Source organism: Colius striatus, chromosome 5, assembly GCF_028858725.1.
Source record: "Colius striatus isolate bColStr4 chromosome 5, bColStr4.1.hap1, whole genome shotgun sequence".
In the NCBI taxonomy this organism is placed as follows: domain Eukaryota; kingdom Metazoa; phylum Chordata; class Aves; order Coliiformes; family Coliidae; genus Colius; species Colius striatus.
In genome coordinates this window covers 21658571-21686130 of record NC_084763.1, presented here as the reverse complement: position 1 = coordinate 21686130, position 27560 = coordinate 21658571, and the positions used below count along the sequence as shown (strand labels likewise).

Genomic DNA, 27560 nt, shown 5'->3' with positions numbered 1-27560 from the left:
AAAGGTTTTACCGTGTCTGCAGCGGACACTGACCCCATTCAATTCTGTGGTGTATTTGAGATTTTAATTCATGTCAGTACACCAACAAGATGATGTAGTGGAACATAAAAAAGCCATGAATCAGCAGCTGAAGACTTTCAATGAGAAAATACCTGTAAACTAAGGACAATATTTTTTAAAATGTACAAAGCTTCAGCGGCAGAACAATGCAGAAATCCAAAATAAACGTTACAGCACGCAGTTTTAAAGACAGCACTAGACAGTTTGTCTTGGGTAACAGGGAAGAGAAGGTGACAGATTAGACTTGGGGAGAGCGAAATCATGCAGGCTTTGATTAATCAGAACTGTCTACCCACATTTGCCTACACAAGCAGAATTAAAACCATCAAACACGTTTTAGGGCTAGATCTCAGAGGCTATGGAGGAAATAATATGCTCTGACATTTTTAGAGTTAAAGCGACGGGAGCAGCATTTTGTCACTAGAAGTCCTGTGGTCATTTGCAGAGGATGGAACAGCTCTACTTTGAGAAGAAAGAGTTAAATTACTCAGAGCTATTACATCCTGTCTGCTGCTTGGCGGGACCACATACTGTGACAGCTGCGAGCTTTACATCCTCTACAAACTGACATTTTGCACACATACCGAGTGCATCACACTGTTCAGCTTGTTTTCTCTATTAGCCTTAGCAATTAAATAGGCAGCACTTTCTCTGCTAAGAGGTGTGCCAATGCTCTCTCTTGCCTTTATGGTTAAACAACAAAACTTTGCCTTTTCATTTAGAAAAGGTGTCTTTCTATTACTAAGGGCATCGAAAAGTGTTACATGCCCTCCTAATTAACACAGCTTGCTTTTGTTGTGGCTGGGATTCTTTTGTTTGTTTCTTCTTCTTAACTGAGATACATCATAATAAATTTACATTCAGTTCAGACCACATCTGAGCAAATCCATAGCTCACCCACATACTCAAATCTGATACAAATTGAAAATAAGGATCCATTATACACATTTCTGTCATGCTGCCCATTGGGGCTTCTTCCACTGCCTCGGTATAGACTGTAACAACAAATGGAAAAGGTGAATCTACATCAGAGCTGAACCTACACTGAAGAAATAGAAAGCCTACAGTAATGAGTCATTCCACTGCTCTATAATTATCTCTGGGATAATTACGCTTTGAAGTACTAGTAACAGAAACAAAGCCTCTACTGCCTTTCAGACATCATCTGCCACTACCAAACTTAGTCTCCTTCCTTCTTCATCTCCCCATTTTCCAATCCCTTCCTCTGGTTCTGCATTATTCCATGTTTATGGGAAACAAAGTGAATTCTGACAGGGTTAAACAGAGGCAACTTTGTCTTCTGGGTATGACACTGGTCAAGTGCCTACAGACCTTCCAGTCTTTCTTTCATTCATTCGATGACTTTACCTACCTATGCTTATTACGTTTCAGAAAGCACGAAGCCTGAAATGTGCAGGAAGTTATTTAGATGTCAGGAGAAGAAAACAGAGGTGTTCAGCTCTGCTCTTCCTCTAAATGGGTAAGACCTTTGCAAGAGCTCCCCAATGCCTCAACCTCTGTCCATCAGTAGGCTTTTTCTTCTCCATATTTTCCCAACCTCAGGTTGGTGGGTAACATGTTTGTCATGTCCCCAAGAAGGTCACTTCATCTCAGAAGACCAAAATTTCCAGGGAACACCCTGTATCCAAATTTTAAATGACAGTAGAGAATAACTTCAACATACCAATGACTTACGTACATGCTATCAGTTGGTTTCTGAAACTGCACATACCAAGTCTTATGCCTGGAACAAGAGATTGCCCAAATTAGCCCTCACACAGACGTGATGTGCATCAGTACAGCACTACACGCCACACCAGATAGCATTGGGAGGTTGATTCCTTGATCTCTTGACTAGCTGTGTCTCCAGCATGGAATTGCTAGAATGGAAAGCAAATGATACTCCACCTACCAAGGCTCTATTGCTTCACAGGGATCTGCTAGAAGATATTCTTCTGCTCTGTCCTAGTGTTTTTTTCATCACTCTGCTACCACAGGATCCCTAATATCAGATGCTATCCTTGTCACGCAGCTTGAGACAAACTTTCTTGAATCCACACACAGCAAACTAAGAGGAGGTAAGGGCCATTATGCATAACTTTGTTGCAACATCCTACTGAAACAGAAAACCTTTCACTGGTTGTTTAAGAGACAGGCTAGTTCAGAAGAAGAACCCATTTGACTGAGAAAACTGTCTCAACATGGTTTTAAGTGACAGCTAAGGAATCAGCTATGTATCAGGGCAAGGATATACTCGCCTCAAATATTTTGTGTACTTCCTTTTAGCATGTCTGGTTTAGTTTCTACTGAAAGGAATTCAGTTGGTGCAATATGACAGCATTCTGTGGTGTGAGGTGAGGCATATTAAGTGGAGAGGATCAGGGAGTTCACTTCAAAAGCATACTCCTGATCTTAATTAAAATGCTTGAACAAAGACAGAGATAGTTACAGTAGAGGAGAAACCAACATCACTTCCACCTGAACCCAACTAAACTTCTTAAACCCACAGCATTCTCAAGAAAGGAGTTTCACAGATCTGCTGACTGCTCCATCAAAAACTACCTGAATTATCTCCTTTGTTTGTTTTGCATGTGGCCCTGGCTAGTGCTGTTTGACAAGCCTCAGTTCTTACACTGGTAGAGATGGCCAACAGTCAACCCCTACTGACATGCCTCTCATGATTTAGGAGACCTCCACCTGTTCCACTCCCTGCAACTCCTCTCTTCCAGGCTGAAAGGCCACACCATGTCAAGTCCTCCCAATAAGGAAGCTGTCTGTACCACTGATCATCCCCAGTGCTCTGCTCTGAACATTTACAGAGCTAACGTAACCTTGTGAAATAAGATGCTGCCAAGCCATGGCTTATACAGTAGTATATACTTGCTGTTTCACCCTCTATTTTTTTCCTAACAGGTTTTAACATATGGTTAACATTAAAGCATCTTAACATTTGCCTTCCTGACCAGCACTGACCTAATGCACTCATGGAAGCATCTGTCATTATCCCAAAACCTTGCTCCTGACTGGCAACACTGCAATTTGACCCTAAAATGAAAACAAATTTATAGTCAAGTCTGTAATAACATTAAATGCAATTTAGGAACCATTTGTTCAGATGCACGTTAGCACAAGCAAAGCTGCCAGTAACGTATGACACGGTTCTTCAAGAAGTTTGTAGCCGTAACTACATGGGCACTTCTTGATACACTACAAAGTCATCATCTAATCACCAAACCTTTAACCCTGGTCTTCTGGAATTTAGTCTAGCATCTGTCCCATTTTTCCTTAATCCATCCTTTTGGCACGTGTGTGCCTTGCTTGACTGTCTTAGGGTTTTACATTGTTTACAGTGAAAAGATGAGGCATTGCCTTTATAGATACATAACATCTATTTTTGGCAGAAAAGGGTAATCAAATAAAATCAAACTGCTAAGACAAAATCATTTTTTCCCCCCATGATCTTTTTGCTTCAAGTCACAAAGAATTCTAAGCCCAGCTTTTCAAATACCTATCTACGTATCAGATTTGCTGAGAAACATCAGTACTGTCAGATCTGATCTAAACAGTGTTTCTACTGATCTGTGTGTGCACAGTAGAAAGCCAGTCTATGACACGTGGTTTGTTTATAGGGACCTATCCAGAATGTACAGTTCTTTCAACATATGAAGGTCAGACAGAAGCAAAGGCAGCTATCTGTTCATTGCTACTGCAGCTAAGTCTACCTATATGGCTGCCTTTAAAACTGTGATGCTAAAGTCACTTGTGTGATCATGTTGCCCTGACAACCAAAGGAGATCCTCTTTACAGTTAATCTAGAAGACATCTGTATTTTTGGGACAGATAGTCCTCAGTTTTATTGCTTTCCATCACTCACATTTCCAAATCCGCCAGTGAAGCACAGAGATTATCAAAAGCACATCACATGTTTAAGCCCAGAGTGCTGTTAACTGGCGCTACCATTACGTTACACCCCTGTACCTCGGCTGTCTGTCTGGTCCTGTTGAAGCACAGCAGTATGTGACAGTATGCCTCACAGTCCTGGAGTGGTTTGATTTACAGAACAATCAGAGAGGAAAAACTGCACACATACCTTCAGGACAGTCCACTGCTCTACAACAATTGCATCATAGCTCTGCATGGTTTTACTGTCTTCCACAGCAACATCTTCAAAGAGAAATATTCCGTCCATTGTCCCATGTAAAGAATCTATAAAAACACAGGGTCATCTGTAAGCTTTATGGAAGGCAGCCCATGTATAGTGAGGCATTTGAATTTACTAATAACAAATTCTTCCAAGGATATTAATAAAAAAGTGCATATGCCTTCCTCTAATAGCCCAGCTCTATTAAATGAAAAACACCTCTAGCAGTTTTTAAGAGCAATCCTACTCTGTAACAGCAAACCTCACTGTACACTTTGTTATTCCAGAGCTTGTTCTCACAAACCACAGCTCTCCCATTTTCAGCAGGCAAAATTAATTTAGTCCTCAGTTCAGCAGTACTGCTCACCTACCTGAAATTATAAACGCACTTTGGGGAATAAATGCCATGTGTTACATCACCTTTTCAAGGGATTTTGAAGGTACACCGATATTAATGACTATACTCATTCATTCACACAAGTCAGAATCATGTTGCAGTTACAGTGATATACACGGACTAAGGATGATCTGGCGTATCTGAATGGTGTGAAGATACATTCATAACTATTTAATCAATTTATGAAAGTATTCTGACCATCTGGCTTAGTGGCTTGCTATTCTCATTTGTATTCCCAGCACGTTTAGCCTTCCTCCAGACAACACATACTATTAAAGTTACTTGAGCAGCACTTTCTCCTTGAACTTAGCTGTAAATTCCACAATCAGCAATCCCTCCCCTAGTCAGAACTCAAGTTTTGTCAGCTCCATGACAGAACAGAATCAGAATAACCAAAAAAGACCTCTTACCTTTCTTTGCTAAAATAAGCTAAATGCAATAATATTTAGAAAAACTGTAAACAAGCAGTACTGTTTATGAACACAGAAAACTCCTCTCACATTTCCACAAAGCATGTTGCTCAGCCTTTCCAGTTGAAATAATATATTTACTCTGTATGACTGATTACAAAGACCTTGCTCATCTACTCCCCAACCATTGTATTTTGCATCATAGTTTCCTTGTGTTTTTAGGAAAACTACATTCCTTGCACTGGTACAAGATATGGTTTTGAAATGCAACCACATGTGGCAAACCAACAGACTCTGGACTGACAGGAGAGTCTTCTAGATAAGTCTGCTTAGCAGTTTCATCAGGTCCTCCTGCTTTCCCTGGAGGCTGTTACAAGACTAATCAATGCCAGTGGGAAGGCATCATTGCCTCCAAGGAAAAACATGCATCAAACTCAGAACCAGTTTTCCCAAAGGAGGCAGTGAAGAGGATTAAGAGTCATCTTACCTCCTGCAGACACACTCTCAGTTAGCAGCTTCCTATGTCATTATACGATGTAAGTTCAATTTGTTATCTGGAAATTGTGAATTTGTTTTGGGCAAAGCCCTGAGTAAACTGGACTCCTACAGTTGGAGGCTTATGTCTACAAACACACTATAGCAAGACTGATGCTGCAGGTGTCAAGCATCTGCACACCCCCTTGCTTCCATTTCCACAGTCCACTACTCTCTTTTGCTGGAGTTTCAATTATAATCATTAAGTTGTAAGCGAGCAGATGCTAATACTTCTATCTAAACTAATATAGCATGGGGGTTTTTTTTAGGTTGGGTGTGAAGGAAAAAAGTTGTAAACCACTTACTAGGGACTCTCCTTGGGATTCTGTTGGGAAACTCCAAGAAGTAGAAAAATACATCATCTACTTTCACCCTGACTGTCTCCCCAGGCAGGTTTCCTGAAACTCTGTTTAGAATAGAGAGCCAGAGACGACTCATCACTACAGCAAGGCAGTACTATACATTGCTCCAAGGAGGATAAGCTGGACTACAAAGCAGTAACTCCTATCAGCTAAACAGATTTTTCACCCAAGTGAGGGGAAGAGACATTTCTGTTGGGAAATAACAGGCTGGTTACAAGTTACACTAAGTGGCTGTGTTACGAGTTAGAAAACAGTGAGAGAACAAGCCTGCCACAAGCAAATGGGTACAAGATTTAATTACCGTGTTTCATTTAGAAATGGCACTTTGTTAGACCCTACATTGAAAATCGGAAACCAACTAAGCTTCTGTGTAATATATCATGTTCCACAACCCACACTTATACCCAACTCTATTTTAGGATGCACAGGACAGTGCTGAAGGCAGAGAGCAGAAATCCATGGATCCCTACTAGACAGAGATGTCCAGACCTTGCCAGAAAGCTTTCTGCAGCGCTACTGCACTGCTCCTCTAATGTGAATTCCCTTAATTAAATGAGTGTCTCCATGCTGGCCCAACTGCAGCTTGAGCTCCCCCCACGCATTTGCCAGCTAATTAATAAACAATCAAAACACAATCAGCGTGCACGTGTTTACACTCACTCGTAAATCACCCTTTAGGTTTCACTCTGCTGCGCTTCCCACTCATGCAGTTCGCAGCTTCCACATATGTGAACATTATGGCACATATGTAACGTTTTAGAAACTAACAGCTGAGCTCATGAGACCCTACACGCAGCAGATAAACTTGGCAGTGTTAAATTTATGGTTGGACTCAATGAACTTAAAGGTCTTTTCCAACAGAAATGGTTTCACGATTCTGTGACTTTGCCTCCTCATTTAATGTACAATGACTACTGTTGAGTGCTACAGCCAGTCAATCCTAAGATCCATTAATTTTTGGCCACGAAATAAACTTCCAGAAAATGAGAAAAGTGGCAGGGGAAAAATGACAAGAGGGAGAGCAACTGCTGCGTCCTGTTGTCTATTTAACAGAGCAATGCTGATGAAAAATTCTGTAAGTGAAACTGGCTGATGATGCTCGTTAAGGTTTCCTCCCTTACCTGTCATGACACAATGTTTACACTTCGATGCTACAAATGCATGTCTGTCAATTCTCAGACCTTGGCCATACATCTTCCCTTTTAGAGGTCATCTGTACTACTCTCATAGAAAAAAGGAGTAAGTAAACTGGATCATTAATTTGAGCAATTGGATCATTAATTCCTTTGCATGGGAAACATTTTGGATGCTGAGAATAACTGGGGGAAAGGAGAAAGAAGCAAAAAGAGAGCTAACAGGGTCATATGTTGAAGAAGAGGCACACATAATGTATACTATAGTGTCAGAATCAGCAGGAATTTCAGGGAAACTTTTACACAGTATGGTGGTTTAGCCCTGTCTGGGTGCCAGGCCCCCACCAAATCGTAATAACACTCCCCCTCCTAAACTGGACAGGGAAGAGAGAAATGTAACGAGAGGTTTGTGAGTCAAGATAAGGACAGGGAGATTGCTCAGCAATTAGCATCATGGGCAAAACAAACTCAACCTGGGGAGAAAAAGGTTTGATTTACTAATGAACAATCACAATGAACAGAGAAATGAGAAACAAAATCAAATTTTAAAACACTTCCCCCACTCTCCCTCTTCCCGGGACTCCGCTTCCTTCCCCCTCAGCGGAGCAGGGGATGGGGGTTGCAGTCAGTTCATTACAGATGGACTTCACTGCTGCTGCTTCTCAGGGGGAGGCCTCCTCACACTTTCCACTGGTACAGTGTGGGGTCCCTCCCACGGGAGACAGTCCCTCATGAACTTCTCCAACATGGGTCCTTTCCATGGGCTACAGTTCCTCACGAACTGCTCCAGCATCGGGCCTCCCATGGGGGCAGCTCCTCACACCCTGCCCCAGTGTGGGTCATTCACTGGTAGAACAGTCCTGAGAGCAAATCTGCTCTGGCGTGGGCTCCTCTCTTCCCACGGACTCCCAGGTCCTGCCAGGAACTTGCTCCAGGGCGAGCTTCCCAGAGAGTCACAGCCTCCTTCAGGCATCCACTCGCTCCGGCATGGGGTCCTCCACGGGCTGCAAGTGGATGTCTCCTCCCCAGTGGCCTCAATGGACTGAAGGGGCACAGCTGCCTCAACACAATCCTCACCACAGGTCACAGGAGAGTCTTTCTTTCAGGGCCTGAGCACTCTCCTCCCCCTCCTTCTCCACTGACCTTGGTGTCTGTGGAGATGTTTTCATAGTCTCACTCCCTATTGCTGCTGCAGTTCAGCAACTGCTCAGCAGCTTCTTCTCCAATATGTTATTCACAGAGACATTACCTCAGTCACTAACTGGCCAGGCCTGGGTCAGCTAATGTAGAGGTCTACAGCTGAGTTAGTCATTCAAGGCTCTTTTTACAATTGATAGAAATAATCATTATTCCATTCATGACCCAGTTCCATGCAATCATAGAATAATTCATTTGGTTGGGGACCTCAGGAGGTCTCCAGTCCAATCTTCTGTTCTAAGTAGTTTCTATCCAAGTGCAGACCAGACTGTTCATGTCTTCATCTTGCTGCATCTTGAAACTCTCCAAGGATGGAGACTGCACAACTTCCTGGGCAGCCTCTTCCAGAGTGTGACTGTTTTCATGATGAAAAATATATTTTTAATATCCAATCAGGACCTCTCTTATTTTGTTTTTCCATCTTCCTACAATATACCTCAGTCAAGAGCCTGGATCCAACTTCTTGATAGTCTCCTCAGAGGCACTGTTAGGTTCCCTAAAGCTGGCCCTTCTCCAGGCTGAACCAACCCAGCTCCTTCCATATTAACTATGACCCCCTAAGCCTAGCCATGCAACCAGTTCTTTACCCACCTGGCTGTCTTCCCATCTAGGCTGCACGGTCCTAACTTGGGTACAAAAATATTGTGGGAGCCACTGTCACATTTCCATGACGAATTCACCCAAACTGGTATCTACTGCTTTTCCTTCATCCACAAATCCAGTCATTTTATCACAGAAGACAGTTGGTTTCATCAAGTATCATTTACACCAGTTAAATCTATGCTGACTGCTCCCTTTCACTTTCCTCTCCTTCATGGATTCAGAAATGTGTTCCAAGAGTGCTCACTCCATGATTTACCAAGGATTAAAGTGAGGCTGACCACCTTGTAGGTCCAGGGATTATCTTTTGGCCTTTTCTTAAAGATACGTGTAATCTTCACCTTTCTCATGTTGAAAAACTTCCTGATCTCTGTGACCTTTCAAAGATCACTACAACTGGCCTTCTTATGGCATCAGACAGCTCTCCCAGCACCCTTGGATGCAGACCATTTGGTCTCAGGAACTCAAGCAATCCCTGTCTTATTCATCATCCATTACTCCTAGTCCTGCACCTCCTTAACCTTGCCTCTAAGCTCATTGGCCTGGAAAATTGTGTCAATGAAGACTAAGGCAAGGGAGTACACTGAGTATTTCAGTGTCACGTAGGTCTGCTGTCAATGAATCACAATGCGTCAATGTGATCTCTTTTAGCTATCTAATGTAGCACGAAGAGGATCAGAACACAAATCCTGCTGACTATACTAGTCTAAGCCTAGATGTCCATTGATTATAAAGGCACATTCAAGCAGAAGCTCATGCAGACACCTGCAGGGTCTGCTCTGCCCACATTTACTCAGCTGAATTTTACCTGACCGATTTACAAAGATCAGCCCTCTAAAGCTTTACACAGTGAGTTGGTCTTTCCAGTTTCTCCTGTTTCTCATGCAAAATATTTCCTTATTCTGGTGCAGTTGTGTTCTCTTTTGGTAATCTCTTGTTGAACAAGATTTAGCTACTGGAACTTAGCCTACATTGAAATGGGCTTTAGTAAGCTGGGTGGGTGTGTAGACCTGCTTGAGGGCAGGAAGGCTTTTCAGAGGGATCTGGTCAGGCTGGAGCAATGGGCCGAAGCCAATTGTATCAGTTTCAATAAGGCCAAGTGCCAGGTCCTGCACTTAGGCTACAACAACCTCCAGCAACGCTACAGGCTTGGGACAGGGTGGCTGGAAAGCTGACAGGCAGAAAAGGACCTAGGGGTGTTAATCGACAGCCAGCTGAACATGAGCCAGCAGTGTGTCCAGGTGGCCAAGAAAGCCAATGGCATCCTGGCTTGTATCAGAAATAGTGCTGTCAGCAGGACCAGGGAAGTGATTGTCCCCCTGTACTTAGCACTGGTGAGGCTGCACCTCAAGTATTGTGTCCAGTTCTGGGCCCCTCACTACAAGAAGGACACCGAAGTCAAAAACACCTATCAAGAAGGACAGGGAGCTGCTGGAGAGAATTCAGTGCAGAGCCACAAAAATGATGAATGGAGTGGAGCATCTCCCTTCTGATGAAAGGCTGAGGGAGCTGGGGTTCTTCAACTTGGAGGAGATTGAGGAGTGACCTCATTAATGTTTAGTAAATATGTAAAATGTGGGTGTCAGGAGGATGGAGCCAGGCTGTTCTCAGTGATGGCCAATGATAGGACAAGGGGCAATGGGTATAAAATGGAACATAAGAGGTTCCAAAGAAATACAAGGAAAAAATTCTTCACTGTGAGGGTGAGGGAGCACTGGAACAGGCTGCCCAGATGGGTTGTGGAGTCTCCTTCTCTGGGGGCATTCAAAACCCACCTGGATGATTTCCTGTGTGGCCTGCTCTGGCAGGGGGATTGGACTAGATGATCTTTCAAGGTCCCTTCCAATCCTTAAGATTCTGTGAAGTGCTGGAGCATGTCCAGAGATGGGCAACGAAGTTGGTGAAGGGTCTAGGGAACAAGTCTCATGAGGTGCAGCTTACGGTGCTGGGGATGTTTAGCCAAGAGAAGAGGAGGCTGAGAGGAGATATGATCACTCTCTACCACTACCTGAAGGGGAGCTGTAGGGAGAATGATAGGACAATAAGGAAATGGGTTCAAGTTGCTTCAGAGGAGGTTTAGATTGGATATTAGGAAGAATTTTTTCACTGAGAGGGTTATTAAGCATTGGAACAGGCTGCTCAGGGAGGTGATGGAGTCACCATCTCTGGAGATACTTAAAATGAGGGATAGATGAGGTGCTGAGGGATATGGTTTAGATTAGTGACGGGCCTGGCAGTGTGAGGTAACTCGTTAGACTCAATGATCTTAAAGGTCTTTTCCAATTGTAATGATTTTATGATTCTAAGTGGACATTTGCAATAGAGCAGTAAGGAATGCCAATAAACTAAATCATTTTGACTTCACTGTTTGTGGCATCATTTTCCAATCTCTACTTGACAGAAATTGACATAACTTCACTCTTTCTTAAGGAAAGCCCTCTGAAAGTAAAGGTTACAATCACTGTCCTTCCTCTGAAAATGTTCCATTACCACTGCATTTTTTATTAAGGTATCCTACTGTGCACAAAAAGCTACTTTCACTGGGCTGTATAAATATTTGATGTAGCTTGGTTGACAAAAAGCAATTTTGATGTTGTTGCTTCTGATTTACAAGGTAGGGGGAAAAAAATTCTTACTTTATCACGACAGCTTTCCTAATAGGCAACAATTTTCCCCTTGCTGTTTCTGAACTGCAAATGCCCGTTATCTAGGAAACTAACCTTTAGGCTGCTGTTGCTCTCACTGAGGAAAACTAGCTGTCTATGGCTTTGTGTGGCATGTGACCTGAATGTTGTCCCTTGCTTCATATTTATATTCCTCCCTCCTCTTGATTCTTTTCACCTTCAGTACACACAGAGAAAAATAATTCCATATGGATGATAAAAATCCCAGCCACTTCAGTGGATAAGGTGACTTTTATTGCCAAAATGCATCACTAGTTCATCTCTGTCAGAGGCAGTGTGACTGTAACACAGACAATCAATCTGACCCTCTAAAAATCTGACTACTTTTCTCTTCATTTGCTTTAAGTACTGTCTGGCTGGTTAGCTGCCTTAGTTTCTAAGTTGAAAGGCAGGAAATTCACAGATAGAATGGTAAAACAAATACAAGAATGCCAGGCATTTAAGACCTGCAGTTGAAAACAACTAAAGAAGAGCAGGCTTCTGATGACTCCTTAAGGCATCAAAATATAACCTTAGCTTTGACTCCCCCTCTCTTCTCACTTTCACCTTCTTACATTGATGAGTGGAGGCTTGCTTTTACAGGAAAGAAAGACACTCCATCTGTTATGTCCTTCACATTTGGAATGGGATTAATCTGTAGTTTGCTGCTACAGCCTCTGCATCTCACTAGAAGATGGCAAGGGTGAAGTCCTATGATCATTTTGGATCACTAGGCAGGATCAGTTTACACCTGGGACTACAGGCAGAGTTATCAATGACACAAGTTGGATGAAAAACACCAGTAAGTAACTGAACTTCAAATCTAAATAACTGCAATTTGTCAACGTAAGAACATTGAAGGACGAAGCAAGCTGCTGTTTCTAACTTACTAGCAAAATCTGAATGTATTTCGTATATGGTGTAGCTCTGCGTGGTTTACATGTAATCTGCGATTGTGTTATATTTCTGTTTATAATTATCTGGTACAATAAGCAAAAAGAAACAATTGTAATCTGTGAACTTTAAAACTCTTTTAAAGAGTAATTATTAAACTGATTCCAGAAGGAGGAAACAGATTTACAACTACTGACAATCTGGAAATCTTCACTTCATTGGGCATTCCAAGGACAAGAGGGAAAAGAAGAAGATAATAACCTGCTTTTAAGACTAATAAGCAAAATAATTAATTCATACTTTAAGCCAAAGAGAAAAGCAGCCCCCAGAACAAAGAAATGTGATATAACCAATTAAAGAAAGCATGCAAATACTACCTTAATTTGGAAGAGGAATAGTCAGTGAATAAGGAGATGAGCTATGAAGAGCTGAATAGGCTGCCATAAAAGACTGTGAGAAGCCTGCAGCACCTTATTTCTTCCCTCCTCCCTACCCTGGATTGTTTCATACTGGTTGGCATATGAGTGAAAAAGCTGTTCCATTTCTGTACAGCATAGGAAAATTCTAGAATTTAGATCATAAGCATTTAACTGCAACTGATGGCAACTTACAGATGTTCTTAGCAAATGTTCTTCTAATACCATGGGTATGTTCAGAGCACTTTAATGGAACTATTCTAATTATTACACTTTCACAAACCTTAACTCTGAGCTTTTTGACTCCTAAACTTGTTTTTCCTCTAAAATGCAAATAAAAATGTTTGTTAATTGTTCATCTTGGATTGTTAATCTAACTTAATCCTGAATCTGTCCACTTTTGCATAATTCGTAATCCTCTCTGCTTTGAAACTTCACTGTCAAGCCTACTTTATCTATGTCCACAGGCAGTTATCCAGCACTCCTCACTCTGGTTTCCAAGGACATGAACTTCCCTGAAGCTTCTGTTATGTAAATGAACTTAGAAGTTTAAGCAATAGAAAAACACTGTGTTTAAAGCATTTTAGAGTACACTGATAAGCAGTTTTTATTAAAGAAAACACTGAGCCTGACAGAGACAATTAGGTTTGCCTCTACCACTTGCAATTTGTACATATAAAATAAACGACCATTTGTTTTTAAGCAAGTTAACTAGCAATTACAAGGCTTTCCAGGAAGTTGTGTGAAAGCATTCCATCAGCTGAACTTTAGACCTTCCTTTTTTTTGCTGCTTGCTTGCAAAATGAAAAATTAGGATTGCCTCTTAATTTCCTGATTGTTTTTTACCAGAACTGACACATATCACTGTGTTTTATCATGGGTCCTGGAATTCTGGCAAGCAACAGAATGGGAAGAAGACGCTCTGAAAGCAGTTCCCCCCTAATTTTGAGGCACAAACCCATTAATCTCTATGGGTTTCCACATTCCTTTTGAAGAATGCAAAACAAACCAAAATTAGGTGAAAGATTCCGCTGTAAGAACTTTGACCATTAAGTATACTAGTCACATCATTTCCCAGTAAAATTAATCTGGCTGTAATGTCAATATTTTTATGTTCAAATATTCCCCTTGGTTTGTTCTCACGTCTCTTGGTTACGTTTCTCAAATCCCTACTATGCACCAAAGTCTATCGCTGTACAGCAGGCTTGTCTTCAAATGCATTGTGGCCATGACTGTAGTATAGACTCACTACAGTATTAAGTTGGACTCAGATTTTTGCATGTTGTGAAAATGTGACACTGAGTTTTAACCTTCTCAAATTAAGACCAGTATTTAGGCATCACTCATACGAACACACTACCTAGGATGAAACAAACATAAGTGACAATTTAATAAAACATTGTGCCATCAAAGCAGAAGGATTCTGCAAGAACTGGGAGTAACTGACTACAGATGAAACTGGAGGGTCTTGCAGTCAGATCCAGATGCAGTGTGTGGCCCAACGGCTAAGAGGAAAGCCACTCTTCCATTTAATGTCATCTGCTTCACAATTTGATTAATTCATTTTACTTGGTACTGCTTATTAACTCTGTATATTTCTGCAGTTACAAGATCATCTCTAGTATGTTTATAGAACACAATACATGATCTGCTTTCCTTATTCAAATGCCTAAGTATTTCTTGTGCTTTCACTCCATTTCACTGAAACAGGCTGATCTAAAACAAATCTGTCCCAAGCCTGTATTAAAGCACTTCCCAAATGTCTTCTCTTCAAAGATAATGACCTCTATTAGAGCAGAAAGGAAAATAATCACAGCATAATGCTTTCTGTAATTTCCATACCATTTACCATTCCAAGGCTGAAGATGGCATTTACCAATGAGCCTCCTTTCCTGAAGTGATCTGTCATGTGCTCCAGCCAATTTGCTTCTAAGCTGTTGACAGTCTGCCCATTCCTGGAGATCTTCATAGGGATAGTCACTGTATAATACTGGCTGCATCTTTGTGGGGATTTTGGCTTGTTGAAGAGAGCGAAGATCTCTGCTTCTACCACGAAGTAAAAAATAGGAGTAATGTTACAATCATATATTTCAGACAAAATAATGTATAAGCCACTGTTTGTTCTTGCCCAGTTACACTTTGCAACTGCAAAAAACACTTTGGGATGTGGTTATCTCCTTAACACATTCTGCAGTGTCCAACACCACAGGGTCACAAAATGCAACACAGTATTTTGATTGCTGTCACAATATTTGTTACTAATATTTGTTACAATATTTGATTCACCATTAATAAAACATTAAAAGACAGTAACAGTTGAGCACTAATGCACAATCTCCCTTCTACTGGACTTGTCAGTGTAAATCAAGATAGGAAAACATGTTCCACAACTGCTTCAAGTACTGGTAGCAGTCACAAAATCACTAAAAATTAATACACAGTATACCTTTATTTTTCTAGTAAGCGAATTGTTAAAAGAGCTGTGACACTGACGACAGTTCAAATACAAAACCTTATTAAAAATTTAGGAAGAACTGTATGCTGTAGATCGTAGCCATTAAACTAAAGTATTAAACAACTTGGGTTTGATAATACAATGGCATGGGACCAGAAAATAGTAGTTTCCTCTGAAGAAAATGCAACAAATCATTAATGTAGGGACTATGCTAGCTGGTTTCTTCATTTCCACTAGGTCTGGGCCAAGGTGAGACATTAACACAACAGCAAATGAATTTTGAAAGTGGATTGTGAAGGGTCCTACAAATAAGAACATTTTCTAGATCCTTTTCCATAGCAGTTAGTATAGGCTTACTATCACAAAGAAGTTATTGCTGACACAAAGCTGAGGTTTCATAAGCCTAAACTGTATGCAAGTTTAAATGCAGATATACCTTCCAAATTATCAGAAGAGTACAACTGTCAATAAAATTTCTAATAAAAATTTTTTACACATTATTTTGATTATTAATGGAGGTGGAAATCAATGGTAACATTTCTATTGACTTCCAAATGTCAAAATTTCTCTCAAAACACAATAATATAAAAGGTAAAGACATTATATGAAATTTATTTATTCAATAAGCTCCTCTTGTTTTCAAGTTATTATATTCTGATCTCAGGTGTTAAAGAAAAAGATGTCAAGAGGAATGTTAAGATTCCTCTCACTGAGCAAGAAGTAGTGTGTAAATTGAAAAAGATATTAGAAAGAGGATGCTCAGAGACAGACTGACAGCTCTTGAGGAAGAAGAGCAGGAAACTTACAATCTGACCAAACATGAAAAAGACCTAATGATCTCATACAGGAACCATAACTCAGAGTAAAAAGGAGTAAATTGTTCACATGAATCCTCTTGCTGTTTATCAGTTGTTAAGAAAGAATAACATTATGATAATCCTAACTCAGAAGAGCATACACTGAATACACTTCTATGATCAATTTGATTCTGGGCCCCAAAACAGACTCATGTTGGAAATGGAGATCTTTCTTGTGCATATTAAGACACTATACTAACAATAGTGAAGATCCACAGTGAGATGGTAACTTGGATTTGATACTAGGTTGTTGACAGCATGCATTTAAGATATGCAGGAGTCTTTCGATGGTTGACTTGGTTTGTCACCATTACTAAGTGTACACTGCACGAGTCTTAATCACTGTTCAAGTCACTATAGACAACAGTTTTAACTACCAAGCCTAACTGCTCAAGCACGGACAAAGACACCTTCAGTTTGGTTCTAGGTATCATAGCATTTTGGACATAACATTGAAATAGCTATGTCTTGTTCACAGGCAAGTAATTTTCAAAACTGCTTTGAAGAGTCCTTCAATAAAAGAAAGTTAATGAGTGCTACAAGATTTTTTTTTAAATCAGCATAAAACCAAGGCTTGACTAGCATAAAGCCTAAAATAAAGAACAACATTAATATTCCACAAATAGCAAGAAATACTACTTTTATTTTTTCTGACATTTTATGTAAGGGAGAAGGACTTCAGAGTGGTGACTTCCTATGGAGTACGCAGGCTAACTGGAAAATAAACACAACACCTGATGCTTTCTACCTTTGTGTTCCCAAGGAAGGATGGAGAACTAGTGCCAAAGACTGAAATACATTTTTCCATGGGAGAAAAAGGGAGTGCTGTAATAACAAAATAATAAAGAAATCAGCAATCTTATACAGGCTATAAATCCTACCATAGTTGAGTTGTCCCATAAAATTGCCTTCTCAGACATTCACTCTTTGAAAGTATTTGCATAACTTACAATTAAAAACTAAGTACGAGAAATAAATAAAGCCAAAAAACACTCTGAGAAAGAAAGGAAGATAAATAAGGAAATGAAATGCATTTTTAAAATAAACACTCTTCTCTGGCAAATCAGCAACTGTAATAAAACTCTGGGGCGCTGCAGAGAGATGAAAGTTGAGAAGATTGGTGATGAACAGATTCACACTATATAGAAATATGAAGAACACAGTTATTTGTAGCAAAAGGTTTTCACTGTTCAGGATGGGGAAGAAAAGGATCAAAAAAGATGATTAAATTTGCTAGGTTAACCCTCTCAAAGACAGCATACATAAAAAAACCCAAACTGGTCTGACCAGACTTGGAAATAACTAATTTGGAACTACAAAACTAAGAGAGTCTTTATAATGTGCAAGATTCTCATGCAAACCAGAAGAAACTACTCAAATAATATCTATGCTTTGACTGAATCTGGGTGCCCTCTTGCACAACAAAAATTGAAAAAAATTATGGTGGAAGGTTACTACAGTGTGGTCCAAATCTGATGGCAAAACACTAATTACACCAAAATTCAACAGCAACCAAGACAATAGTCCCAGGAGGGTACAATGCGAAGTCATTCATGGTGCTATATACAAAATCCCCAGAGAGATATGATTCTTTGACTGAATCTATGTAAGACATAAAGAATAAACTAAGGGATAAAGCAAGTCAAGGACAGTACCAGTTGAAAGTAATGTAGATGGAATTTTCTTATGTAGATTTGTAGCTTGTAAAGAAAGTAAGCAAAGCAGTAAGACAAATGAGTGTAGACACTGGTTTTGAAGATTTAAGCAAATATAGGAAAGAAAAATATTTTGAGGATTAAACTGGGAATGGGAAAAAAAAATTGTTTTTCTGGTGACTCCTAATTTTCTAAATAAATAATTTCTAAATAAATTCTAACCATCCCATTATGAACTGTAATTCGTGCTACTGAAGTACTCTCCAAGCAACAAACACCTTAAGAACGGTATTTTGAGATTTCAGCTGACATAATGGCTTAAAATGACATTTAAAAGTGGAAAGCACACCTGAGGAGAAATGTGTCAAGGAAATGAAAGAAAGAAAACTAGTATATGAAAAATAACCTTACTAAAAAAAATGAGAACTGGCAGGCAAATTATTACAAGTACCATTATTAAGAGGACCTTTATTATGAATTAGCAAACATTAGCCCCTAACAAAAATGACTGATGCTTTCAAGTAATTACAATTCTGCCTGTTGCATTGCCTACAGCCTGACTGTAAGACACTAGGAGACTTTAGAGCTCAGATCACATATATTCCCGCTGTTCCTGGTGTAGTTTAATTTCAGCTGTCTGTTCACCAGTAGGTGAACAAAGGGGGTAACTGTGATAATGCTTTGTGACTTATTCCTTCTATTGTGGCAAAGCCTTGCCAGGCAGATTAGCAGGGCTTTTTATTCAAGCAGACAAAAAGGATACAAAGATCAAGACCTCTAGGGGTACCGCAACAAATACAGAGACGAACCAATTCAGCTGAATGGCAGACAAAAATAAGTCTTTCCACTCAGGCATATAAACGGGCCATAATAAAGTTGCACCCACTTCTATAATCTCTTCATTTGCCATCTGCATTAGGCTTAGCTGTTGAGAACTGTGAAACCATGCTGAAATCAGGTTAAGTGGTTCATTTGGTGCATCCTTTCTTCACTATGGCAATGGTAGGGTCCTCCCTGTATCCCCATCCCCCAAAGGAACTGGAAATGTAATTGAGGCAATTTTAGCTTGACTTTTATGTATGAGAGGTCACCACAATACTTACGGCCACTAAGTGGTTTTAAGTCTCGTGCTGGTGTTTCGTTCTCTGCAAGTCCATTCAGCTTGTCTGTTGCTCCTGTTACACTTGGGTTCATATGTGGCAACTGTTCTTCATTTCCCTTTGGAGACTTGAGTTTCAGCTCTTCAGCATCCTGCCCTTCACCTCTCCAACCCTCCCTGGATGTGGCACATTGGTCATCATTTTCCTCACTTGGTGCTGGAGTATTGCATCCATTAATGCCATCAATTTTCTCACCATCCAGTGAAGCATGATCCTCAGGGTAATTTGAAACGTTTTTATTATCTCTTGATTGCACAGAGTTGTTGCTGGTGGGTGTCACGGAGGTGCTGACAAGACAGTTCTTTTGGGAATGGTACTGAGGTATAATTCCAACAAATTTCAAGCCTTGACTTGCAGCATCTTGAATCTACAAGTCAGAGAAGATTAGATTTTTAACTGTCAAGCTGTCTTAGCTAAATAGAAATACAGAAAATAACACCCTTCAAGGCAGCTACCATGTCATTTTGGTACTTTTGTCCACTACCACAAGAAATTGCCATGTTACATTTACATAAAACGTTACAACTTAGAGAAGCAGGATGAAATCTCCCTTAAACCATCTGAAATAATATGAAAGTGGAGGGAAAAAGGAAAACGGGGGAGAAAAAAAGGTAGAAAATGCCTCCATATTTCTTCACAAGGGATAAAATATCTGTTTAATAAGTTTACTTATGCTAAATTACCAGAAGTGATAATACTCACAAAAAAATTAGTATCAACCTTATGAAGCCAGGGACTTAATATTACATCTTCTGCTGTATCAAGTGTGTGATTATGACACTTACGCAAGGAAAAGATTATCGATTCTTTCTGTTATATGCATTTTATAACAAGAGTTGTTGTTTCACCTATTTTAGATCGAGGCACAAAGGGCAAACTTTCACATAATGAGTACACAAAAGCAAAGCTATTTTAATACATCACTTTTTGGAAGGTATAGAACTTGTAATAGAAAAAGGTGTTGTAAAGTGAGTTCAGAAGAACAAAAAAGATGGAAACTATGAGCACTATTATTAATCCTTTGCACTCTAGGTAAAGGAGGAAAATTAAGGAATAAAATCACAAGAATAAGATCTTAAGTTTTGAGCAAGTAGTAACAACAATTAAACAATGTCAGAATTAAGGAAGGTTTGAGATGAAGCAGAAAGAGAAACTTCTTTTATGCAGACTCAGTACTATGGTTGCACCAGCCACTCACACTCGCGCACCACCAGTCTCACGCTCCTCAAACCCAAGACAAACTGCTGTGAGAGACAGACTTCTGTGAATATGTATGAGTGTCTACTGATACATTTACCAGAATCACTCACTAAAAAAGGAAGATTTCCAGTGTAATGTATACTCTTCATTTAATATAAAGTCTAAACACACATAAATATTTCTAAAATAAATGACCCGAGAACGGAGAAATAATTTCCATTTCTTTGCATACCATGTAATTCCATAGAATGTAAGTGAATTATTAATTATTATAAAATAATAATTAAATAAGAAAATATAATATATAATATATTATAATACTATTATATAAAATATAATAATAAAATAATTATCTTAATTATTTTCTGTGGCTCAATTTACTATTGAGCTATGAACTTACACAAAACAGTTCAGGCCTCTATTTTTCAATAGCAAGTAGGAAGAACTTTGTATAACTTTTTTTTAATTTAAATTTTCTTTTCCCTTTATTATTTTAAGAGGAAGCTGATTTCTCTAGCTTTGCTACTTAGAATTTTTAACATTTTTTTTCTTTAATGAATCATCTACTTCCTGGTAACATGTTACTGTTCTGAACACAGAAACCTACAGATGATAGCTGATTAACAACAAGAACTTCCTCTTTGAAACCACTATTGTATTTTCCATGTAAAATTAACTCTTGATTTCATGATCACAGGAACTTAAACAGAGCTCTTCAGGAAACAAAGCAATGAACTTCACAGGTGTTTTGCCCAGTGAACATGGGATGCTGACTTAACTAAAGCTCATTGCTAAAGGGGAAAATAACCTTCAAATAGAAATACTACTAGCAGTATACTCACCCCAATTAGTACACGCCTATAAAGAAGGTTAGTACATAAACCAGCTTGCTCAAGAAAGATTTACGTGAAAGTCAATGACATTGACTTTCATAATATCTTTAAGGGTCCTGACTCCCTGTTGTAACTTTTATGCAGTCAATGATGATACAGTTACAAATTCAGTTAATTTCCTATCCCTAATCTACATACACACTTGTTTAGTACGTTGCAGAGCAGCTAATTATAGAAATTTAACCAGTACTCAACTGTTGGAAGTTTGAGTAGAGCACATATGCAGTAATTTTATAGGTCCTGGTCAGTAGACTTGCTTGTCAATCTATACCAGACTCTCCCACGCTGTGACTTGGATGAGAACAGCTTTCACAGCTACTGTAACAATGTTTTACAGTCCTGGCTCACTCAAAAAAATGTATTTGTTCTAAGGAATACCTGATGCTGAGCTTTTTATTCTGAAGCTTTTGTGCTCAGAATGGAAACAGAAGGAACTAAGGAATGAATGACAGTCTAAGCCATATTAACCTAACAGCGTAGCAGAAAGATCAGATAAAGAGACTGCATCTTCAAGGCCCTTTCCCAACAAGTTAAGTGGTAGTATACAGAACACAAAATCTTATTTGAACATATATTTCAAAGTTTCCCAATTACATAAGGGAGAACCAAGCATCTCATTACTTTCAATAAAATGAATTCAGCAGGAAATGTTATATCAACAGAGCAATGTAAGCTGCAGAACAAAAAGTGATGTACTAGCAGATGCAGCATTTCCTTCCAGCTTTCCACAAAACTGTGAAGAGGCTACCTCTCATCATAAATACAGTATAAAGTCTGAACATCTTCCAGCTACAAAGACAATTTGACTTTTCAGCATCCTGTTGAGAGCCTAAATCATACAAAATTTTAGTTGGCTTCACATCCAGAATGAATTATGTCAACCAGTATACATTCACATTTCCTGTTTCCTGTATTTCAAATATTGAGTATTTGAATTATAAAAAACAAAACTCCAGTCTTAAACAAACTCAAACATCAGTACCTGGAGGGGTTGTGCCCAAGAGCCACATAGAGCAGAAGGGCTGTTCCTACCAGGCACCTGCTGGTTTTGGTCCTGTTGAGGCATCCCGCATGGGTACAGAGACACCAGCCTTTTGGGAAAATATCTTAGCAGATAAAATGGTGAGAATCAGTAAGAGAGCAACACATGTCAGAACTGAATGGGAAGAACACAATACTACTCTGACAGGATCTGACAGGATCACCCAAAATACATCTCAGATTGGACAAATGCTGTAATTGTTTGTCTTTATATGCCAATTTAGAGTACCAACAAAGATCCTTGTTATACTACGTTTCATGACTAAATGAGAGGAAAAAAGCATAAAAAGCAGAACAATTGCCCCTCCATCACCTATCATATCAGAAAAACAGCGAGATTAAAAATGGCCTTACAGTAGGAGATTCATACTAACTTCAGTTATTTTACTGACCTTTTCTTGTCTTTTAAACATGATTCAGAATTGCTCTTTCCATCTGGGAGATTTCTAAAAGGGAAATTCCAACTGCATTTCAAATAATTTTTTAAAAAATTCTTTGGTTCTTTCCCCAGATAGGAACAGAAACATTTTTACTGCCTCATAAATTGCTGCTTGGATGATATTAACCACAAATACAAGAACAGGCCTCCATCACAAAACATGTTATTGTTCAACAACAGAAACAGAATTTAACTCATTTATTTCAATCTGGATAAACTCCCAAGTGGGTACATCCAAATCAGTTTATAACTGGCCTGCAATAAATTGGATTTAAGCTAGTTGAAAAATAGAACCTGCTTAAAGAAGGGATGAAATTTCATGTATACAGAGGTCTGAGGCAGTTAAGAATTTAATGTCATCCCTATAATTTGCTTGATTAGACACCTGGCATTTTTCCTGAAGGGGAAAAAAATGACAGATTTAGCCTTTGTGATCTGTGAAAGAAATATCAAATCTCCCACTAACTCCAGCAGGAATAGAAACAAGCATCATCTCCAATCCTGATGTCATCACCTTAATTGAATTTTAGCCAAGGCACTTGTGTTAACATTTTTTAACATTTTTGAAGCATTGTTGTTTATTTCAGAAATGATTGATCACTATTTTTATACTGCATTTTGAAAAAAAGGAACCATCAGCAGCACGATGCAATGTCACTAAACATTATGGTGATGAAGCAAATTTATGTCCCATCATTTTAAATACTTCTGGTTCTCTTTAAGGCTCCCTATCTAATTAGAAAATGGCTGACAGTCCAATTTAAGGAACTGTAAAAACACACCTGGCAACAGTATTGCAGAATAATGAAAGCCTCTTTCCTCAAAACTACTTGGTTTTAAAGTATAGGCTTCGCAACCATGAAAGAAATTCAGAGATTCCAGGTTGAAAGTCCATTTGGACAGATACAGGTTTTCTTTTCAAATCTATTTGGAATAAAAACATTTGGTGGAGTTCATTGTACAGTCCACACATTGTTTATGATTCCGTGTTTCTTGTGGCATTATCAGCTCTCTAATAACCTCCTATTCGTAGAAAGCATGGTGTGTTTATAAGCATGACTTATAAATACAGAAGCTCAAGGATATAGATCCCGTGCTGAACAGAATCATATCCTTTTGTCAGCTTCAGTAATTGCTTACAGAAAGATTCTGTACATTTCTCCCATGAGACGGCATGCACCAAATCAAACACTTCCCATAAGCTTGGGATAGCATTTCACCCATATCAACAAACATGGGAAGTACTGCACAGCAATTTAACAATGAGGATTCCTCTCCTGTATAAAGATTTTCAAACACACGATTTAATAAGACAAGTGTTAGGACTTTTTCTTAACTCTTGGAGCTGGACGTTTTGGGGATGCAACCAGAGGAAAAGCAGTTTTACTAACGTCATCAGGGCATTCCAGTTTATAGCAGTCTTAACTGGTCTCAAGGCTCACACTTCCTGATGATCTGGAAAAATACTCCTTTGAATCCTAGGCATTAGGACTGAGCATCTCATTAATAGATTTGCTGTATGGTTCATGACATAACAAGAAACCAAAAGAATGCTGAAGCAACCCAGTAAAAGGGACTGTTGCTACCATAAAAACAAACAACAAACAATTTACAAAGAGCACACATAGCAGAAATGCACTTGGAGAAAGGACATTTTCTATGTGCAATGAACTGATTTTCTGATGGTCAAATGCATTTAGTCAGCTTTTCAGCCAACTATGGGAAAGACTGCTATTTAGTCCGACTGATGGGAAAATATATGGCCTTTGAAACAGTAACTGAGTTAATTTTGCTCAGAGCTATCTAAAACTTTTTTCAAGCCAAGCCAAAGCTGTTTTAGCCAATAAAATAAATTCTTGTCTGTCTGTTAATTTGGTTGCTGTTTTTAGAAGAACAACGTCAGCGGCATTAGATCTCATAACGTGCAAAGGAAACAAGATCACAGTATTTTTCTACTTTTTTTTTTTTTGGATTCAAGCATATCTCCTTTCACAACAGACATGGCATCCAGGATCTTTATGTAAAAAACACAGTCTTGTGCTTTCAGGAGAACACTATGTACTGCATACCAGGAGTTGGAACTGGAAAAGGACGTTCAAGGCTACAGTCTTTCAACTGGAAATGCCTTCATTAATATTTAGTAGTATATGTTTCATCACAAATACTGACCATCCCCCTTCTAGCTTGTTCATTTCTGAAAACAGATGTTTAAAATTAAGACAAGCTCTAAGTTTGCCTCTGATATTTTCTGTAGGTCTCATGCTGCTTCCTGAGAAGCCAGCAGAAGTCATTAAGAGTTTGCTGCTTATTTTAAAACCAATTAAGCTTAGCTAATGCTCTGAAGGAAGGGTTCAGTTCTTTCTAAATGACTCAAAACTTTCCTGATTTCAGCATTTTTGCATCTCTACTACTAAGTTACAAAAAAGGATAATTCTACTAATCAAAAAGCAAAGCAGCAACTACTAGTCATTTCTCTGTCCTGTTACTCTGAGACTCTGTTTCCATTACTTGCAGATTTTCAAACCATGAAAACTTTCTGACCAGGGTATTCCATCACTTAAGTCTGTACTTCCCATGCACTTTTAACCTTTCTTGCAGTTTACACTCATCAGTTCTTAATTTGATAGATAGTTCATGTTCACATAAATGTATTTAAATATAAACATAGCTTACAGAGTCAAATCCCAGTCTGCATTCAGGCTTTCAAATTACAAATATTTCCACTGTCAATTACATCAAATTAGGCTATTAGGGATCAAAAACTAGAGGGATGCCTTGAAAAATACTACCATAACTCCAAACCAGAAAGTTGTCCTTTAATCTTTGTTGTTTATATTGATACTTCCAATAAAAAACTTGACCAGAATTTTACTTTTGGGAACTTTACTTAAGACTATTAGAAAGAATTTGGTAGATCCAGGAGAAAAGAGTCCAAAAAAACCCCACAAAAATTAAAAGCTAATGAGTTTACTGAAGAAACAGATGTACGTTGCCTTTCCATCTGTGCAGTACACAGTCCACTCAACAGAATCATCAACTGGAAACTTCAATCTCTGGCTGCATTTGTGGTTGAGCAAAAACGAGGCACTGAACACAGAAAAGAAAGCAAGCTTTGCAGCTCCACAACACGCTCATTGGTAGTAACCAACACAAAAGAGAACTGAAAGCTACAAACAGAACAGAGAGAAATGTAGCAGAGCAAGTAGGTACTGCAGTCTACTGCTATGTTGAATAAAACAGAATACAGGCTCTTAAGACAGTGCTGTCAAGAGATACTAACTTACAGTGAGCTATATGTCTCCTGCTACTGAAGCCAATCCAGGGATGAGAGTAACAACTTGAAATTTCTCTTCAGCTTGCACGAGCTCATTCTCATTCCTGAGAACAATATAACCATACTAAACATGTAGTGCAGCATGGTGCAGGTACACTTGCTCCTTTCAGTATATCTCTCTAGATGACAGCTCTTGAAACCACACTGTCTCATCCTCTGTGGTCTTGGGTGTGATGATTCTTATAAAATTGTTATCTTGTTTTAGTACCTCTTCCTTTGCTGAGCTAACAAATACTGCTGGACAGAGGCTACAAGGGTTCAGTAACTCCAGTACCTGCTCAAAAATCATGTAACATACCTGTCTCCTCCCATCCTTGCTCTAAACTCTGAAAAGAACTTCTAAGTTTATCCGTGTTATTTAAGATTTATTCTCAAAAAATTGCCTTAGGCCTGGGATAAACTGCTACAGAGCAACCAGCTATGCTCAATTCAAATACTTGGTATACACAGTCAAAAAAATAAAAGTTTGTAGAAACTATGTCCCAAGTGCTTGCTCTGGGAAAAAAAAAAAAAAAACAAAAAACAAAAAACCAGCATTTTCAAGATTCAGATCACATCTTGTCCATAGATCTTTTAAGAGAAATCCCTACAACTAATGGGTGAATGAAAGCAAGGGGAAAATAAAGATTTATAGAGATTGATGATTAAGCGTTATATCCAACAATCATTTTAGCTAGATGAATAAAACTCAGTGTTCTTTGTAGAACATGAAAAAATAGTCACTAATTTCTGATCAACTAGCACTAATGTGACTCAGAAGTAGCACACTGGTTTAGTCCATCTCTATCCTAAGCAATGAAAGCAAAAATCTCCACAGCCCAGGACAACAATATTTTAAAAATTAAGATTTCAGTCTCAAACTCACAGACTTTACATTTAATTTGCAGGGAACATTTTCTTTTATCTTTACACATTGTTTCATCAAGCCATCTGTTACTTGTAGCCAAAATTAAAATTTGAACAATTTGCCCATATTTTATTTTAGCACAGTATGAAATATTACCATATTTCTTAGTTGGGGTTTTTTAAGCTATTTTTCTCACCAGACAGAAGCGGGATCATTAAAAATATTAACTATATACTTTATAATATCTATTTTTATCTTAGTCAAGAAGATGACTCTGAAAGCTGCCAGGGGCAAAGGATTATAAAAGCACAAGCAGGCTCCTGGGAGAGTCCTGAAAATAATTTTGCAGTGTTCATGGAAGATATGTATCAACACTACTCTTACAAGGCCTAGTCAAAAGAACACAAGTTGAAAGAAGTTTAACCAGGAGCAGATGTTTCTCTTCACACCAGGCTGTTTAAAATACAGTATATGCTATTTTTTACCATCTCTTCTTACATACACACAAAATGTTAACAAAATGCACTTTACTATCACAGCAGATCACAGCTGAACCATTGATGTGGCGTTTCAATTCCTGTTTCATGACCATATCTATTTCTAAGATCCAAATACTTTAAAATATAGACTCTGTTTGCACTGAAAACATGCAGAAAACAAAGCAGTCATCTAAGTGCTCAGCAATGGTTTTCATTACAAAGTACTCGAGAAATAAATGCTACATTGTTCTTTTGCAAATACTCTGGAGACTGAAGGTTTTCCAATGTGAATTTTTGGGTTTAAGGATGGGAACGATTTTAAAAGAAGTTGAGATCACATCTAGATAAGTAACACTAGGTAATAAACAGTGCTCTAGAGGGGTAATTTACTAG

The 27560-nt window shown here is 38.9% G+C and overlaps 1 protein-coding gene across 1 annotated transcript in view; it reads right to left on the bottom strand.

The window, feature by feature from the left end:
• The window catches only part of RFTN1 (raftlin, lipid raft linker 1), a 100005-nt gene that overhangs the window by 13422 nt on the left and 59023 nt on the right, over nt 1-27560 (bottom strand). The window contains exons 5-7 of the mRNA XM_061997180.1: nt 18878-19301; nt 14650-14853; nt 4151-4266 (exon numbers count right to left, since the gene is read on the bottom strand). Coding sequence (XP_061853164.1) covers nt 4151-4266; nt 14650-14853; nt 18878-19301 — 744 coding nt within the window. The remainder of the gene's footprint in view (nt 1-4150; nt 4267-14649; nt 14854-18877; nt 19302-27560) is intronic.